At 45.0% G+C, this 20436-nt stretch overlaps 1 protein-coding gene across 1 annotated transcript; it reads left to right on the forward strand.

Moving 5' to 3' along the window:
- Window positions 1-256: 256 nt before the first annotated feature.
- PLIN2 (perilipin 2) lies at window positions 257-17822 on the forward strand. The gene is made up of 8 exons (XM_069625965.1): window positions 257-462; window positions 1188-1236; window positions 1313-1508; window positions 4476-4558; window positions 4887-5172; window positions 5737-5918; window positions 6798-6932; window positions 17098-17822. The coding sequence occupies exons 2-8, from the start codon at window positions 1207-1209 to the stop codon at window positions 17485-17487; spliced, it is 1302 nt and encodes a 433-aa protein (XP_069482066.1). The 5' UTR covers window positions 257-462; window positions 1188-1206; the 3' UTR covers window positions 17488-17822.
- Window positions 17823-20436: the final 2614 nt, after the last annotated feature.

Raw genomic sequence — 20436 nt, forward strand, 5'->3', positions numbered from 1 at the left:
CTACCGCAGTGACGTAATCGTATGTCAACTAAACTTCACGACGCCGAATATGGAACGAATGGAGGGGATGCCCCGCTTCCAAAATCACTAGATCACCGGACAATGCATGAGTCATGATTAACCCTCGGACTACGGCCCCTATACAGTCCTCTGTGACGTCAGATTAACCTTCGCCCCCTTCTGCTTCTTCTTCTTAATTATCGGAAGCGTGGGCGGACCCACGCAGGCGCTTCCCCTTCTTCTTCTTCTTCTTCTTAATTATCGGAAGCGTGGGCGGACCCACGCAGGCGCTTCCCCTTCGCCCCCTTCGTCAACTGCTCGGAAGCCGCTTGGAAAGGCAGTCTCGCGAGAAGTGGAGATTTATAAATAGCGGCGAGACGTGTTTTAGATTAGTGTGTCTCAGCTGGCTGTGAATTGAATGCGCTCGTGAGATTGCAAGCAGGCGGGTCTTCTTGCGAACAGGTCAGTCAGTCAGTCAGTCAGTCAGTCAGTCAGTCAGTCAGTGGAAACGATTATTTTTTTTTTATTACAAGGATCGGTGCGGTTGAAGCTGCTATGGAATTGGTTCGTGTCGGTGTTATGTTGTTTTATATTGCAAGGATTACTGAGTTGAAAGTGCTGTAGAATTTCTTCTAGTTCGTGTCGGTGTTATGCGACAGTTTTTGGTGTCCCATACCTTTCCGGTAAAGTGAGACGGCTACTGTGTCTTTCTGAATACTTTCTGGCGATTGCTGGTTTTGGGGAAACCTACTCCGTTTTTTGTTCATTGCTGCAATGGAATGCCAAAATGTAATGGATTTAATGCTCTCTGCTGCCACTTGTTTTCATGTGGAACTCAAAAAAGAGTTTGGGTAAGGGCGCGGATGTGAAGCAAGTATGATTTCATTCATGCTGTGTTGACGAAATATCTGTTATCTGCGGTAGTTTAAGTGATTTAAGGGTCGGGGGGAGTGAGAATTGCATATCTTGCGGCTGCGGCAGGGCTTGTTGCTGACCAACCCCCTCCAATTGTGTTCTTTACTTTTGTCGTGTTTGTGGGCGGCTTAGACTAAATACCGCTTTTTAATAACTTGAAACTAACGGTGTGTAGCCTAATTTAACCAGAGTAACTGGGTTTAATTATGCATCGTTCGTTCATGAGTGGTATTTTGGCGCCTTTAACAAATACATCCTTAATCTGTTTTTAGGGATTGAGGTGTTGTCAGCATGTCGTCGGTAGCAGTTGAACATCAGCAGGTAAACCTTGGTCTAAATATTTTGTCTGCTCAAACGTTCCTTTATTACGTGACTAAACGTTTTTTTTCTTGCACAGAATGTTGTATCCCGGGTGGTCAGCCTCCCCCTGGTGAGCTCCACCTACGGAATGGTGTCCTCGGCATATTTTAATACCAAGGAGCATTACCCTTATCTGAGGTCTGTTTGTGAGGTAGCTGAAAAAGGGGTAATGGCCATCACAGCCGTGGCAATCACCAGTGCTATGCCTATCCTTCAGAAGATGGAGCCTCAAAGTAAGTGAAGATGGAGTTGATATTTATTTGGAAACAATTGAATTACGTATTTTAATATCGCGAATGTAGCTTTTCTTATGCGCAGAGGTGTCCCAAACTCGGAGGTAATGTGGCACAGGGAGCAGCGCCTCCCGACCCCCCCCCCCCCATCCAGGCGTGGTGGTTGATGCACACCGGGATGTGCTGGGCGTAGGAGAAGGTGCAGTGTTTGAGTGTGGCAATTGGTCTGAACACGGGGGGTACAAAGGGTTCCGACAGGGAATAGCCTGGTGGAGGACCCACCTCTGCACAAAACTTGAGTAGTAATTGGAACGCCCCACAGTGTGTTATGACATGGGGAAGTGGCATTTGCTGCAGGCAGTCAAAATGGAGGGGGTGGGATGGAGGACTGCCGCTCACCAATTCTACTAAAAAAACTTCCATCTGTATACACCTTAGTCTAAACTAAATGCAACAATTCCGCTACCGCACACTTCACTACCACAATGAAACAAACCACACATGGCATCGCCCAACAGCACATGACTATCGACTGAAAATCGCACCTATGCTCAGTGAACAGTGTTAAAATAAAAGTTGCTGGCACATCACAACTCTCTTCTCCCTCACTAACTCACACCCCCTTTACCCACAGCTCTCTTCTCCCTCACTAACTCACACCCCCTTTACCCACTTGCTTTACAGGTCCGCCAGAGCACCAAGAAACCAGTTTGTGCTCGGGTATAAGAACCTTAACATGTTCAAGGTTTAATTTACCTTTTTTTAAAAAAAAAAAACAAATAAGGGAGGGATCATTTTAATTTTTATCACCATCTATTGGCCGAAGGGAGCCATGGCATCTAAGGGACACAAAGCTTGTATGTGTTTTACCCACCCTTGAATGCCCAGGGCCATAAACCCTATGATCAGTTGTTTCTCTGCCCCAACACCACCTCATGCGATCTTTTGATACTAAGGCCGGTTTTGTGAGCTCCAACTTTGCTTTGAAATAACACGCAGGCACTTCGCATGCAGTCTCCTGAGAGTTAATGATTTTATTGGAGCTGTAAACGCACTACTGGTGTTGGTGCTGGAAATGGACAAAATGTACTGAACTCTCCACCCCTTCGTGGGGGGTGGTATGGGTGGGACTTGTGGCAGAGCTATGTGTGCCCTTTAGAATGTTGGATGCTTGCTTAAAAGCAAACTGCATTTTGGGGACATGAGAACGACCACCTTCTGATCATGCAATGCACACTTGGTATGGTCAGAAGTCCCCTTGCCTAGTGTCTACACAGAACTGGGCAGCCGTTTTTGCAGGAGTACAATTTCTCCCCTGAGTGGTGTAATAAAAATGTAACCAGGCCTGCCTTCAGCCACTCTTTATATTATAAGCTCTGCATATCTTTCACCGAAGTCCTGTTAAAAACTAGCATGTCAACAATTTGATCTATTGGTCATTTGCGAGGCACTCACCCAGGGAAGACATTGGGCTGGAAAAAAGACTGAGCGCTAGGGAAAATTTAGCTCTGTTCCGTATAGACCCAATGCCCAAACCTCCCCACTTTGAGAAAGCAGTCTGTTTAATGAACGCTGTGCATTTGAATCTGCAACAACTTCACATCTTTGCTCATCAGTACAGCCCAAACACACAAACTATCCAAAGCTGCTCATGCCTTTGCTCATATTTTTGTGTCATGGTGATTATTCTGACAGATGACCGAGCATCATACAAAGTGTGCATTGCATGCTTAGGAGAAATGCATGTTTGAATTTTTATCGGACCTGTTTTGGTAAATTAGTTGTCTGGCCTATGTTCCCAAAATGCACTTTGTTTTTATGCAAAGAAGCCAGCATCATATATTGGGACCATCCCTCATTCCTACCCACATCACTGATGAGCCTCGCCTTTCTGTTACACCCCAAGCCCCTTGAAGGAGGGAGTTGGGGGAGACACTGCTCACACTTCCTACTATTCATGGGCAATTAATACACATTTCTAACAAATCTACCACTCACTACACTTGTAGTGAGCAAGGGGACCAGGGGTGTCCCCGCACCCTTTTTATAATGGCATCTAGGGTTTCATTGTAAAGGGTGCGAGGACAACCCTGCCCCCCTGTCTCCTCTGCTCAGTCAAACGGTGCTGGTTCCCATGCACATAACTGAATGGAACCAATTTTGCAGAGGGGTGAAGTTGGTGGCACACAGCAAAGTGTCCCGCCAAAAAGGGGGGTTGGAAGGTCCACATTACCAGAAATGTCTGGGCGTGGGGGAGAGAACAATTTTCGCTCATTTATTTTTATCCCCTCACATTGGACAACCTTATACTGCTTATCTCATATTCTGATATCCATACACCTCAGAATTGACATTTTTGTTGCACTGGCTAGACATTTATATTAGTTTCATGCATGTTTATGTTCAAATGCACTTTTTGCGTTCACCTCTTGGTGTGTAATACCTTGTGCCAGCTTGCAGTCGGCATGCAATCCTAAAGAATTGTTGCTTTGTGGACTAACTTAGCATGTAGTCCTAGTCATGCATGGGAGTAAGCATGTTCAATGTCCCCATAATTGTTAGATATAGCCCCACACCCTGAGGCCATCTCGGGTCCTGAGCATGTCCTAGTTAAGTATATCTTGGGACACATTGACATTGGAACAGTGTTCATGAGTAGTCTCTGGAGCTGCCCCCTTGTTTCCAAAGGTTATTGACATGTTTTCTGCCAGTTACGAATATATGCTCCTTGTATTATGAAGCATATGCCCATGTTGCTGTAAGTGACGTTAGTACACTGCATGTGTTGAACTGTGGCTATTGCCTCCTACTTTTCGGAGCCTCTCCACAATTCGTGTCATTACTGTTCGTTTTTGAAGCTGGGGTGTATGCCACTAGTTGCTTGTGAATGTAATCGGATGTCTTGTATAATCCTTATCTTTAAAGTGATGTAAATTAAACATGATTTAACTTGCTTTTCTTTCATAGTTGCAGTTGCCAATAATTATGCATGCATAGGGTTGGATAAAATTGAGGAGAAGCTCCCGATACTTTATCAGCCATCTGACAAGGTAAAATATGCCATTCATTGTCTTAAAAAAAAAATAAAGCTACTGGACATTCGCTTTGGTTTAGATTGACTAGAAATATGTTGGGATACTACTGAACCATGGCGTCGCTCAAAGCTAACCAGGAACTTTGTAGATAAGTGCTGTTTTTACTCCACTTTCTTTGTCCTCGTGCAATATCTGAAACCTCTTGTAACCATTGTTTGTGGTATGTTCATTGTAATGGGTAGTAATTGCTATGTATTGGCGCCCTTAGTACTTGGCCTATAGTTGAGGGTTTCCATGATCCTTGTCCACCATTTCTGAAGTGTTCATCTCTTGCAATCAACAGATTGTCTCCAGGGCCTCGGATATGATGGTTGGTGCAAAAGATGTCTTGGCCATTAAAGTAACGGGTGCCAAAGATAATGTGTCTAATACAATCACAGGAGTGGTTGGAATGACAAAAGAAGCTGTGCACGACAGTGTGGAAATGACAAAAGCTGTTGTCAATGGCAGTATTAACACTGTTTTGGGGAGTCATGTGATGCAGATTGTCAACAATGGTGTGGACACAGCACTTACAAGGTCTGAAACTCTAATAGACCAGTATCTCCCACTGACTGAGGAGGAGTTGGGTAAGTAATGTGAGATCCTGTACTTCAGTAGACTATTTTGTATGTCTGCCCCTCCCATATTTAGCTTATTGAGTAATTTCTTGTAGCCTCTTAGTGGGAACTTTTTAGGTGCATGCTCCTAAACTTGGCATCTACCAATATTTACTTCTAGCCCCAGATTTGAGCTGTGCCCTTTGCAACTCCCAACCCATTCTCTTTTATAACGGGCATGTGTAAGTTTGCCTTGTTATAGGTTTGAATGCACATCAGTGTGGGGAAGAGTACGGTATACACGATGGAATATGTAAATGTTCTCACCCTCAGAATTGTGCACAGTTGAGTGAAATATGATGCGGGTTGACTCCTAATGAAGGGTGTATTTGCTTCCATTTCAAGGGAAGGATTTCTGCAGTGAGGACTACCTTGCACCTCTCTGCAGCCACAATTTTTCCACCTTATTGGGTGGAGGCAATTGTTTCTACTGAGTTAGTGTTGGGTGGTGGTTGAGGGGCAGGGTTTGGGTTAGTATTTACTGTGCACCTGTAATGATTCCAATCCTCATGTCTTGCTTGTCCATATTTATAGCTGAAGAAGCTGCAAATGTGGAAGGTTTTGAAGTGGATCAAAAGCCAAACTACTATATTCGACTTGGATCCTTATCTTGTAAACTTCGCAAGCGTGCTTATAAGCAAGCCATATCTCGGTTGAGGGATGCAAAGTCTAGGAGTCATGAAGCAATATCTCATCTTCACCAAACTGTTGCACTGGTAAGGACTCTGGTTTGCAGTATTTTGTTGGTGTTTGGGGGGGGGTGGGGGCTGTTATGGGACATTTTGCAGATTAGGTTTGTAGAAATATCTTTAACTTTATACCAGAGACGCCTAAGGGCTGGGATTTAAACGTTTGTTTTTGTCTTGCTTCCCTTACCAATGTGTTGCCCCTGAGCTATACTCACTTCGTAAATGTCATGGGTTGAACTCTGTTCCTTTTGCAGAACTGTTGCATTCAAGATGTTCATTGTGGTGGCTGTTTCTCATTCTTCGAGCGTTTTTTCCTGCAAGCTTAATATTTTACAACCCATTAGTTTGCATGAAGTCCTGGTAACTATTCTATTGGCAAATAATATAGCTGGGAGGGACCCGATATACCATACTTCAATTTCCTTAGTCTTCTGCAGTGGTCAAAGTGTATAAGTAGTGGAACTGTTACCTGATGGCATGCCCCCTCCCACGCACAATACAATATGTGCCTGCTGTTTATGGCAATGTGTACGTTTCAACTTCTACACTTCCACACTATCTGAAAACCCATTCCAGAACATTTTCCTTAAGTATATGAACATTTACAAAATAGTGGAGCACCGATGCCGCCCACTTTGACCACTGATCTTCTACAGTCAGGCACCCAGACAAGCACCGTAAGAATCGCAGGTTCAAGAGTCCTAAAGTCTTATTACTGGAAGTATACTGTGACTGCTTTTAGTATTCCCTTGCATCAACGCATCTACAGACCATCTTGCACCCGTTTGGTTACGGTTTAGAGTTAAAGTCGTGCAAATCGTAGTGTTTGAAGGCAGATTTTGAGCCATACCTACATCCCGCTATCTCAACTGAGTACTAAATTTAAATTTTTCTATATCAATTCAGATGGAGTATGCGCATAAAAACATAAACGGTGCCAACCAGAAGCTGCATGATGCGCAGGAAAAGTTGTATCAGTCTTGGTTGGAGTGGAGCAGAAGCACCAGCGAAAGCAACTGTGAAAATGTTAACAATGCAGAGGTACTTGTTTCAAGATTTCCAGCCTCTGACTAGTCCAATTTCATTAGCAAAATGTTTTAAACCAGTTGTCTGCAGACTTTGGCTCCCCCACAGTGTAGCCCATGTGATTTTGGAGGCGTGTCTCCAACATCTGGAGACACAGGTTGTACACAGCATTTTAACTTTCTGCAGAGAACATATCACAAACATCTGCCCTACATGTGGGATCCTGCATCTTGTTTTGAGGTTTTGTTTTAGTATTTTTTTTTTTGTGAACCAAACCTTTCACACTAAAACTGATAGATGTGAATATGACAGTTATTGGCATACAAATTTGTGTATACAAGTGTTTAGAATGCACAAGCAAGTTTGCCTTCAACTTAGACTGCAAAGTAGAGTCCTGTGACTGCAAATAGTCTGACCTTTTTAGCAGAACCGGTCCTAAACGGGTGCTTTAATGTTTTTATTACTGATTCTTCACTTTGTCGCATCTCAAACATGTATTCCCTCTTGTGAACTCCCTTCTAGTTAACTCTCTACCAACATTTTGCCAACAACTCCTTTCTGTAGCTACCAAGTAAATCGCCCATCTCTCACACTCCTAGCAGACTTAAATATCTGGTTGCATATTCCCAACAACCTCATGACATCCACTGGTTGATAGTCTTGATACGCTCGACCTCTACCATCATTTGACTAGTCCAACCCACTCACACCTTGATGCAATTTTCAGCTCCCATGACCTGGACTGACCACTGTCATCCCCTTCTCTATCCACACGCCTGCTCCTGAGATCTCAAATGCTGAAGTCCAGATCCTTCCTGACCTTGCTGTAGCCCTACTTCTTAGTTCCCCTACAGCGCCCCCAGACAGAGCCTTAACCATTGACTCTTGGCTCAATGACTCACTAATTCCTCACACCCTGCTTCCTCATGCGATGGACCAGCCCCCTATGGTTCACGTCCCACCAAAAAACAAAATGACTCTCAAACGCAAATGGTGAGCATCTAAATCTGATAGCAGATCCCATGTTTGCCTTCCACCCACTACAAAGCTGAACCGAAAGGCCAAAAAAAGCATACTACAATAAACTAATTCTCAAATGTGGCAAGCGCAGCAAAGAACTCCACATGAACATTCGTCAAACCTACTCTGCGATTACCTCTCGCTACACTTCTACACCGCCACTCTTGACAGGACGACTTCCTTAACTCCAACTTGTCCCTCTCCCAACACACAATCCTCCTACCTTCAAACCCATCTCTAGAGACTAGTTTCTTATCTACCAGATCCCACCTTGACACCTGTCCCGCTTCTGTGCTGAAAAATATTCTCATCTACATGCACAGGAGCATGCTAGAGCCATACTAAATAACTCACTCTCCTCTGGCATTTTTCCCTTGTGCCTTCAAAATTATGCATGTCAGGCCTCTTCAAGGTATCCCTTGAACCACAACCCCCCCCCACCACCTGATTTCTTGAAAAACTCATCGCCTAAACGGCATACTCCCAACTCCACGCATTTGTAGAACCAAATGGTCTCCTCGGCACCAATCTGGCTTCAGACCATGACACACTCTTGCCCTCAATCTGAGATGTTCTCAAGGTCCCTGCAGACTCCGAATGATGCACTGCACTAATTCTCAATCTCTCTACAGCCTTTGATAGTTAACCACTCTGTCTTGACCACCCCACACCCTTGGAATCCGTGGCACTGCTCAAGTGGATCGCCTCCTTCCTCAGCAACAGGAAACAATATCACCTCCTTTTTTGTCTCGGCTGCTGACTCAGTGAACACTGGAGTATCTGCTCCCCTGTTCAACCTTCCTGAAGATCTGCATGCATAACATCGTATACTAAAACTACGCTGATAACCCAAATCATCAATATTCAATCTGGCACCAACCCACACCCCGATCGTGAAGCCTGTCTGTGATATTGCTCAATGGATGAACCTTCTCTTGAACCCCCATTAAAACCAAAATTGTGTGCGTCAATACTGCCCTTCTACCTCATCCGCTATCTTTCCCTACCTCTCCTTCAGACTTGCTGCATTTGTCTATTGTGATGAGACTGGACTATGCCAACTCCCTATACCTAGGAGCCCTGGCATACCATCTTAACAAACTCAAATTCTGCTGCAAAAGTGCTCCTTGCCCTCGGTCTGAGAGACCACATCACTCTAGCTCTCCAAACCCTCCATTCGCTCCCAGTTGGACGAAAGGCCACTTTCAAGACCCTGTGCACAACTCGCCATGCAGTTCACAAGACTGGCCCATTATACCTGAAAGGAAAGATAAAACCATACCTCCTATCCCACATGCTACATGCTAAGATAAGCACTGCCTTCCTTCTAATTCAAAACTCTTGTTGGGGTCAGAGGATCCAATCTGCCTTCTCAACCTCTGTGGAATTCACTTCCCCCTTTCAACGCCCTGAAGACTGACATTCTGCAAAGCTCTAAACACCTGGTCCTTTCTGTAATGCCAACCACGACCTCCTGAAGCAATTGAACCCTAGCAACCTGATGGCTAATTTTCAATAAGATCCACAACAATCTCTGCACTGAATAGGCTAAATATTTGCTAGTAAGCAACCACCTGCTTGAAATGCAGAATTTGATCTCCTTAGATCATACCTCCACGCAAAACTCTCTCCTTACTGGTATTCACTTCTCCTTGCCAGTATCTGTGCTGCCTTCAGCCAAACAAGGCCCACAACAATGGCCTATGTCTCCTCCTTGTCCGCTGCAGGTATGCTTCCCAGCCCATGATGCCACTATGTACCCCCCTGACCCCTATGGTTCCTCATGTTGCTGCATGCCCCAAGCCCCTCTCAACCTCAATATCCTGCTCCAAGCCCCTCTGATGTTGCTGTGTGCCCCAGCCCTTCTGGCCCCCCATGTTGTGCCTCTGTGCCACTGAGCTCATCCCATGAGGTCACTGTACCCCAAGCCCCCTTGGGTTCCTATGATATCACTGTCTCCTGATGTTGGGGGGGGGGGGAGGGTGTGCCCCAACCCCTCTGGTCCCCCATAAGGTCACCAGGTGCCCTCTTGGGTCCCTGTGACATTGCTGTGTACCAAAGCCCCAGCCCCGTGGGTTCCCCATGATGTTGCTGTTCCGCCCCACCCCACCCCCCTCTGGTTCCCACATCCCTGTGCCGCCTCCTCGTCCCCCTGTGATGTTGCTGTGTACCCCAGCCCTTGGGATGTTGGTTGTGCCCCAACCCCTCTGGTCCTGCATGATGTAGCTTTGGGCCCCACCCCCTGGTTTCCCAGATTGTTGCTGTGGGCCCCAGTTATGTCAATATATGCCCCAGCCACTCAGGTTCCTGTGATGTTGCTTGTGCCCCTGCCCTTCTAGTACCCATGATGTCACTGATCTCCCATAATGTTGCTGTATGCCCCCCTCCTATATCCCCCTCCTTTCCCTGATCTTTTCTCCCTCATCCCTCTCCAATTCACCCGCCCCATTCATTGCAGTTGTCTTGAGCCATGAGGGTCCACCATCTAAACTTTACCATAACAGCGATCAGGCTACCGTAACGGTGATCATCAAACCAGCTGTTTTTCTCTTGACTATCTTGAAGCGTGCATCACATGACCATAAAATGGCCGGCGCAATGAAACTAAGGCCAGATTCAGTTTCTAGGCAACAGCGTGCCTTATCTGGAAATCCTGGCCCCTGGTAGTTGGAAGCTGGCCGCGCGGCAGAAGGCCCAAGGAAAAAGGCGTACTTCCTGTTTGCTGTCAGGCACCACATTCGATTGATTTGCTCAAGAAAGGTATGTTTACATCTTGCTCACACCGCCACCAGACTATCACTCAGGCCATCAGAGCCTCCTGCTGCATAACATCCGCGTGCGTTTATTTAAAAACTTGCATTCTCTGCTGCCAGAAAACTGGGTGCCTCCATGCTACTCAAAGCCCTAGATCATTATGCACTGACCACTGTTATCTTCATGTCAAAAATGCATGGAATTAACTTTGCTATTACTAGTCACCTGTCTTGCCAATTTGCCACTATTCTAGAGGACTAGCACTGCTGATTGCAGTACTGTCCCTCATGCCTATGCTGAACTGCCTTATTTGCCTGAATTGTTGCTGTGCCTATCTTGGGACCCTGAACAAACCTATTGCTCCCTGTATGACCTGGTACTGGCCTATTGATCCCTGTTTGACCTGGTATTAGCCTATTGCTCACTGTAGGATCTGGTACTGGCCTATTGCTCCCTGTATACCCTGGTATTTAGCCGGTGTCCAGTTTAAGGGTCGAATGTAAAAGGGTGGAGTGCATTTGACCGAAAGCCATGGATTGAAGAAATATATATTTTTTTGCTCTAGTGTAGCTTTAAAAAGGTTTTTATCCCAAAAACAGGGGTTTGGAGGGGGACCCCTCAAAACAATTGGATCCTTTTTTCTGTCGAATTGACTCGACCCTTGTCATTCAACCCTTTTTTAAAAGAAAAATGTTTGGATCCTTTGACCTATAACCGTATTAGCCTATTGCTCACTGTGCCTTGAGCTAGCTACTGCCTAGTGTACACCCTTGTAAAATCTTACTATCCACTGTGTGCTGCTGGAAGTGCCATAACCATCTACCGCCACAACATGCACAATAATACCCACAACCTCTACATCACCAGTATACTTTGTATAACCAGTTAATGTATGGCTACTCACTCCCCCTTGTATGTACAAGCCCTACCTAACGTGACCAGAATGACAGCAATTCGCCCTCCTATCGACTGCCTTCTTAGTTCCTCAATCACATCGAACTCTTGCTAGTAACCCTTCACCTTAAAATCCAGGAACTCTAGACTCCGCTACTACCTAAACTCTATGAACCACTCATAAGATTACTGCCCCATCAAATAAGCGAACTAACTGCCAAACCCGCGAGCAGCACAATACCAACCTAGTCACTACCCAGCCTCACTCCACCACCACTAAGCGGCATACTGTGGATAAACCCAAGATAGTTGACTCAGGCTATAGCTACAACAAAGGCTCACCCATGCAAAGGAGCCCTTATAAATGCCAGGTCCTCTGTTGCCCATGCAACAGACATGTCTGACCTCATACTAGCTGACAACTTGGACTTCCTTATATTATCTGAATCATGGCTACATGATGCGGCAGGACCACGAAGCTCACTAGCTGTCCCTGATGGTTATACCATATTCAGACAGGATAGAGATACAACACAAGGAGGAGGCATTGCCATTATATCCAAAACAAGCCTTTCTCTGAGACCAGCTCCCCCCCCGCAAACGAGTCCTCACTGTAAACCCCCCTCCCTAAATCAACTCACTCATTATCCACCTGATTTATAGGCCTCCGGGCTCACTTGGAATGTTTGAGGAGGATATCTACAGCCTACTGTCCAATAACCTCAAAACCACCACCCAACTACTACTTGGTGACCTTAATCTAGGACTTAACTATGCTTGTCTGACAGGTCATTAACATCCTATCTGATCTTGGCCTATCCCAAAAAATTAACAAGCCTAACCACAATAAAGGTCAAACCCTACTACAACTGTACTGCCAATATCACCTCCATCACACCAACTGGACTAACCACTACCTTGTGTCCTTCACTGTCTACCTCCAGACCACTCCCGCTAGCCACACCCATTGCCCCACCTTGTTTAACAAGGAACAAAAAACATTACAGTGGACAAAGTGATCCCTGCCATTCTCCTCACCCTTGATTCATTGGCTGACCACCTGGATCCAGGCACACTGGTCAATGAGTACAACAAAACCATGCTAACTGCACTTGACAAAATTGCTTCACTTAAACTTAGACCTAGTAAACCTAAATACCACTTGACGTTTACCTCTCAACTCGGACCTACGACTCCTAAAGAGGAAATGCAAAACCGCCTCTCCCATCAGGATAATAAATCCAAAAGAACTAAAATTTCCTCCCAATACAAAAAGGACATTTTTGCCTAGCTAAACGCAAACAAACACATCTGGAAAGCCAATTCCAGCATGAAGCATTGTTAGAGAAGCAAACCCTAGATCCATTCCTATAACTACCATCACATTGGTACCCTTCCTGCTCAAAATACCTGATAAGGTTGCTTGTACTCGGATCCAAAAATATTTGGAACTCCTGGGAGCAAGACAATTGGGCAACCACCCTAATCGACTTAAACTCAAGTTGAGAGACCAAGGCAAAACTGCTCTCATCTTAGACCTCTCGGCCGCATTAGACCTCGTGGACCACAAGGTCTTATGTCGCCACCTGGACTCGGCAGCTCACTTCTCAATAGAGGCCATTAGATGGATTGAATCATTCCTGAGCGACAGAACCATGAGGGTCATCTCCCTATTAGCAGTGGCTGAGCCAAGTCCTATCACGTGTGGTGTCCCCCCCCCCCCCCAAGGCTCTTGTGTCTCTCCTACATTATACAATAGATTGACCAGGCCCCTGTTCGACGATCTGGACTGGAGTATCACCTACACTAACTATGCAGATACTCTGCTTCTCCTCCCACTTTCTGGGGATTACGACAAGGGTTTGGTTTATCATCCAGGCATGGATGGCTAATCACGGTCTATGCCTGAATGATGACAAGACTGAGCTTATCATTTTGGGCACCCACACCAACCTTAAGAAATTAGGCCAGGAATACTCTTCATTCAACAATGACAGTTACCTGATTAAGGTGGCCAAGGAGGTAAAGACCCTGGGCTTTTACCTTGACCATGCCCTCTTCAATAAACAAGTGACATCATTGGCCTCCGCCACTGCCTACAATTGTAAGCCCATTAGGTCTAAAATGATTGCATGATCCTGGCCAGAGCTTTAATATAATCTAGGCTAGACTATTGCAATGCTCTCTACATAGGTGCTAATAAAGCTATTATTCAGAGGATACAAATCCTCAAACAACGCCATAAGAGCCACACTAGGGGTGACCAGAAGATCACATATCTCGTCAACTAGGTGCCAAAACAACTGGCTCTGGACTCAGAAGAAATCACTCACCCATAAAGCATTAAATAATGCGGCCCCAGCTACATTATGGATGGGTTCCATAGAAGAACCGCCACCAGACCCATGAGACTTGGCAACGCCAACTGGCTTACTATTCCTAGATTTAGGCTTACCAAGGGTGGTGGTAGTAGCTTTCCTGTGAAAGCAGCCAAACTTTGGAACTTGCTGCCGCACCCTCTTAGAGAAGATCAACCCTACTTCACATTCGGACAAAACTACATCAACCGGCTTAAAACCACGGACCTGTCGGTTTGACTGCTGTATTACCTTTACCCTGGTAATGCTTCGGCACACCATCAAATATTTCTTGACTTATGTTTGCGGCATTTGTTTCTGTACCTGTATCTCACCTGTTTATTTCTGCATATACCTCGTATATCTTGCTTGTATCTTGTATTTCTGTAACCCAAGCCTTGCACTTGCTTCAACTGCTGCACCCTGATACCCCCCAGGTCTGGTGCGCATTAAAAATAAACCAGCCAACCCAGACACAAACTCATGGTGCTTCACCCCTCTACTCTCATGCTGGACTCAACCTCCCTTCTATCTCTTCCCTCCCCACCCCCCCCCCCCCACCCCTTGCCTCTCTGCACTTGCTCCATCGCAACTGTCTGTGGTCCATGTATGATTAAAATTGTCTCCTCCACCCCCTTACTAGTTACTACCCTACCACCCACCCCTCTCTGCCTGAGGTGTCATAGAGCCTAGTACAATGGTCACTTGTTTGGTTGCTCTCCCTGACTCCTTCCGTCTCCTCCTGTGTCCTCCCCTCCTCCTCATGAGATTCTCCTAAAATGTCAGGCCTAGTATGGTAATTGCCTGTCTGTTCCGGTTTCTCTCATGTCTGTCTTGGCACTTGCACTGCCTGGGGTGCTAGGCCGAGTGCAATGGCTAATCCTATCTTTTATTGTTCATGGCCTGTAGGAGTGTTCCTTTGTGTGCCTCCCCCCCCCCGTCGTGGAGCACTTAAGTGCTGTGTGTGGGCACTGTATATTAAACTATCACTATGCTAACTCTCTAAACCATCACACAGTGCAGCTAAACCCCCTCCTAGCTGCTCACACTATCCCATGAACACCTCATCACTCTAACGCTGCTATACCCCAAGACAAACGGGCCTAGCAGCCAGAACCCAGTCTTGGTGTTCACCCACCAGACTACACACATTGAACCGATAACCATACCACATCTAATGTTAAAATGCAGCTACCATCAGACAATTACATCAGCTCCACACTTAACTGGTGCACCCTTCCACACATACTCTCTCAACTGACCTGGACTAGGGTCCCTGAGGGTGTTCAACCTACCAGTGCTTTGAGGTCATACCAATGATCTATAGAGCGCTATATAAATGCCATAACATGAAAGTGGGACTGCTCTATAAACTGATTCCTTGAGTCTGGTGCAGGCCAATCCATCTTCTGTTCACTGATTTTAAAAGTTGATAAATGATGCATGGACTAGTTTTTTCTAAACAGCTTGTATTTAGAGATCCAATCCAGCTTTCCTTCAGAATTGGGCAATACTGAAGTGGATTTAGTGGAAGTAAATTATTAGCATTATTTCAGCACCATACAAGACTGTTTCTCCATGGTGGATAACCTGGTAAATGCAGAAATGATGGAGGATTAGTATAGTACAAATGTCCAATGTACAGTTGCCATGAGGCCCACCCCAATCATTACGAATGATGGAAATGGGAACATCATTGGATGCATCTCCAAAGGTTGCTTTTTATCTTGTCCCATATGACAGAAGGTGAATGTTTCAGCACTTGCATTTAAGGCACTATTTTCCCCTTATAAAATCATCTAAGAGCATGATCGAAAAGCGGCCATATTTTCAATTTTGGAAACCAAGGCTCAGGGTTTGTTTTTCTAGATGTTGAATGTCTTAACTTAAATGGTGACTTCTAGATATTTCCGACGCCATCAGTGGTGGCTCATGACCAAACCAACCAAAATGTAGGTCTTCTTGCTAGTTCGATGATGGAAATGACTTCATCCAAAACAAAGTACTATTCCTACACCTATTGATAAGGGAATCGAGCATTCTTTGCAGACCTATGGGGGGGGGGGCTGGTTGTCACTCAAAACTTGTTGGCATATACTAAGTGCCTCATAGGCCCCAACCTGGGTAGGGGGGGGGGGTATACCTAGAATGGCTATGTATACACCAAAAAGTGATGGTGCAAATATGCACCCCTGCCAGAGACCTTGGGGGGGGGGGGGGGGGGGGAAACGTCATCAGAAATCATACCCTCAGTTTAAGCTAATTTGTACTAGTTTGTGTAAACTTTGGTGGGCGTTCAATGTCATAACTAAGTTGATCCCAATTGACCTCATCAAAGGCTTGGTTCAAGTCAACAAATATTAGGTAGGGGACGCTGGGAATGGACTGTTGCTGAAAGTGTCTAGACCCTTTCTAAACCCAGATTGATTAGGGTTGTCTATCGACGTGAGCCCGTTCCTTAAGAATAATGCTGAGAAATTACTTGTAGCAACAAGAAGCATGATCCGTCTATAATTAAGGAGATCTCGCTTTCCTTTTTGAATTTGGGGACTAAAATGGGCGTCTTGAAGACGGGAGGTGTAGATTTTGATAGGTCACTTACAACATGCCTGCACACGTGTTTCTTGCATAATATGCTTAAACATATCAAAAGGCAATCTAGGCCAGTCTGATTGGAACCCTGCTTTTAGAATGAACTAATTGATCTTGTCTTCCAAACCAAATGCCTACTTTGCATCTAGTCCAGGGGAAGTATTAAGGCCTTGATGTAAGCATATAGACCAATAAAATGTTCTAGCTGATCAGGGTTTACTTGGGGAATCAAGTTGAAGGGATCTCCTACAAATGTTTGAGTTGAGAACATTTCTGTCACTTTGGTTTAATTTCAGCCAATTCTTAAACTTGTTATGTAGAAAAAAAATTGGAATTGTTAATAGTGCGCTGTGAATTTTAGATGGGAGTCCTTGGCAACAGTATGGCTTGAAATTAATGTCTGAGCACATTGACTCGTCAGTGCTGGTTTTATTTTTAGATTTTTTTTTTTTTAAAAAAATGGAGATCAGGGTTAAATGTGTTCTAGTATGGCTACAGCTATCGACTCCTGTGTAGGCATGGTTATTTTACTTCAAACTTACATATATATTTTTTTTTTATAGGATATGGAGTCCCGCACCTTAGCAATTTCTCGCAGCTTGACCAAGCATCTTCAGACCACCTGTAACACACTGGTGTCTAGTATGCACGGCCTACCGCACAACATCCAGGAGCAGGCATTTCACCTGACCGCAATGGCTGGAGAGGTGTACCAGAACTTCCACTTGGTTTCCTCTATTAGAGGGATGTCTGACAATGTACTTTCAACTACTAAAGGACAACTGGACAAAATGAAATGTTCTCTCGACAATATGGTTGACTACGTTGTTAACAACACACCACTGAACTGGTTGGTAGGGCCGTTTTACTCGCATATGGGTGGGTCTCCATCTGCTGAGACTGAACAAGGGCAGGTGGCAGCCAGACCCGAGGATGAATCGTGCAGAAGATAAACTGTACAAGAGTTTGGCACTGAACACTAAACTTTGAAGCCAAACTGCAAGCCACGCACGTTTGCTCATGGTTTAATGGATATCTGCATATCGTGCCAACATCCCGTTGGTCCGAATGAAAGACTAAATGATTTACCACAAGCACTGCTTACCTTTTTGTGAGTTATTTTGGGCGCTTTTTGTATTGCACTTTTTGTATGCAACTCGTATACTTGTCCGTTATACCAATCATACTACTTGCATCTATTTTGGGCGTTTTTTGTTTTGCACGTTACGCGTTTTTGGCACTTTTTGTATGTAACTCGTTGTCATGCCAGTAAATCACAATTCTTGCATCTGTCTTGTCTTATTTTTTTTTTTTGTACTCCCATCACTCAAGCTATTATACAGTGACTGCACGAAGATGTGGCCTAGTGTAACAAAACACTGGTTTGTCTAGAGCCTTCTTGGTAAACCTGGCTTGCCTCCCTGCTGCTGTATGCTATATTGCAAACCTGTTTCCTGCACGCACCAGGAGGGAAGAGTATTGTACTGAAATGTTGAGGAACAGAATCTTCACTATGGTTGATGCCCGTATCTTCCCTACTAATTGCCCTTTGGCAACGAGGGTAGACCATTCACCAATGCCCCATCCCAAATGTATGACTATAATTTTGATCCATTTCTACCTGTGATGCAGTTCTTGTTTTAGGGGGGAGGGGAGGGGAGGGGAGGGGGGGGGGCTGTTGTCACATGTACTGAGCAGCGGTATTGTCTTGCACTGCCTAGCTAACCTAGCAACTCGCAGCAGAAAGTGATTTCTTATTCCTACCAACTGTAGTATAGGCCAGTCCACTATTCATGCGGTTTTGTTACCAGAAGGCATGTGACATCAGCTAGGCCACAAACGCATGCTCCCTTTTCAAGGGTCGAGATCTGGTGATCCTAGCTTTTGTATAGCGCTCCTTACTGGGTTTTGGAGCACTTTAGAAAACTGGCTTTACAAGTTAACACATTTGTGACTTTGGGGCAACTTCAGCCTTCCAGAGGGAGATCCATGTACTATCAAATAGTTCCCTTCTGCACAGCCCTGTCTCCATATCGTGGCTAGTACTTTCATCGACCAAGGTTCCAGATGAGCTGTTAATTTTTTTTTTTTTAGTTGGAAGCAAAATGACTGGCGTAATTCCCTTTTTCAATGGAGGGGTGTATTGACCCACACGTTTTGGGATACTCCTTCGAACCTAACACATTGCATGTCGTGCCAAGCAGAGGTGCTCACTGTGGCACTTCTCAGAACAAGTAGTTTTGTGGGGATGCACAAGTGTACAGCAACAGTGTAGCGTTTATACTGGATGTTTAGTTTGTGTGCTAAGGTTTTTCTGGAGATTGTGGCCCTAGTCGGTGGAGGGAAGAAGGCGCAATAAGTGGGTGCTATAGCCATACGCTGGGAGAATTCTGATAGAAGCCTTATTTTTGTGGTGGTTTTACACTCCCAATATCGGTGCATGGATGTCCATAATTTTACCTCCCGCTGAAAAGGCAGGCAATGCACTCTTGGAACGAGAATTCACTCCCTTTCAGTGATTATAAAACTGGCACTTGAGTGGTCGTTAACCCATGCTACAAAATAAAATGCTGAATTTGAAAAGGATACATCACTGGCATAGGTTTGCACGGCTTCATCCCTGCCAAGAACTTCACTGGGCAGCTTCTCAAACCAGACTTGGTGCAAAGCAGCCCGGAAGATGCATCTACTTTCTCTCCGCCCTGCAGTAGCTATGTCTCTGTGCCAGCTTTGTCCGATGCTCCCATTTCCCCCCCCCCCAATTTAACATCTACAGACTAGTACTTTTCCAGAAAGGTCACCTGCTGATTGTACGCCACAGACCCAGCTGACCTACCCTGTGGAATGCCCTGGCAAGTAAACCCCCCCCCCTTTTCTCATGGGATCCAAAAGAACTGAGGCGTTAACAAACAGTAATTCAAAACAGTCCTTGACCAATGTGAACTGGTTTAGGCATAAAGATTTTGCCAGTGTTTCAGAAAATGCAGATATGCAGAAAAGAGGCCTTCACTGAGAATTAGAAGCACACCCACTTCTGCACCCAGAAAGCGTTTCACAGAATCCCTATTTGAGTCAGATAATGGTTTTAAATGCATTACGGTGGGTTAGCAACCATACTTTGGTTTGACAGTCTAGTGGTGATTGGTATTTTTAATCAATGATGTGCTCTAGACCCAGGGACGTTCACCCACCTTTTTCTACCGATTAGACCTTTAAATCATCCTTATAATGTGAACATAGAATTGGCATTCTGTGATAAACCTGGCAGTGTGACCGTGTCCTACTGTAAGGTGTAGGACCGGGATTGATGCTACCCTTTACTAGTGTGGCACCCTTGAATGTTCGGTACCAGCACTACAAATGAGGGGTGTATTGGTCCCTTTACGGCCTAAAAAAATTGGCACATACGCCTGTAAAAATACTCCCAACAAAAAGGTAAGGGAATCTTGTGCCCCTGGAACTCCTCACTGCTCCATGAATGTTTGGACCAGTAGTGCACGTAGTACCACAGGAAGAAACCACTATTTTACTGCCTGATAAGTAATCGTGCATCTTTTAATGTTCATGAAAAACTAAAATATTACGAAAAATTTCTGTTTGAATTGAAACATATTTTGACTTGCTTATAAAATATTCTCATTGGGAATTGGATTGACCTTTTTACACCCGAAAATCTACTCCCAAATAAAAAAATAGGAAGTAAAATACTCCACCTCACTATCACAATTAAAATCGAGCAGTTATGGGCTAACTTAACTGCCATGGGCAAAACACTGCCCCACTACCTACATCTAACGTTTCCAAATATGCCCACATAGATTTGAAATGGAACCTGAAGTAACAACATTTTTTTAAAAGCCTACTATACAAATGGGCATTAAGACATTGGCATTATAAACCAT

This window comes from Ambystoma mexicanum, chromosome 6p, assembly GCF_040938575.1.
Source record: "Ambystoma mexicanum isolate Mex_15411 chromosome 6p, UKY_AmexF1_1, whole genome shotgun sequence".
NCBI classification, from domain to species: domain Eukaryota; kingdom Metazoa; phylum Chordata; class Amphibia; order Caudata; family Ambystomatidae; genus Ambystoma; species Ambystoma mexicanum.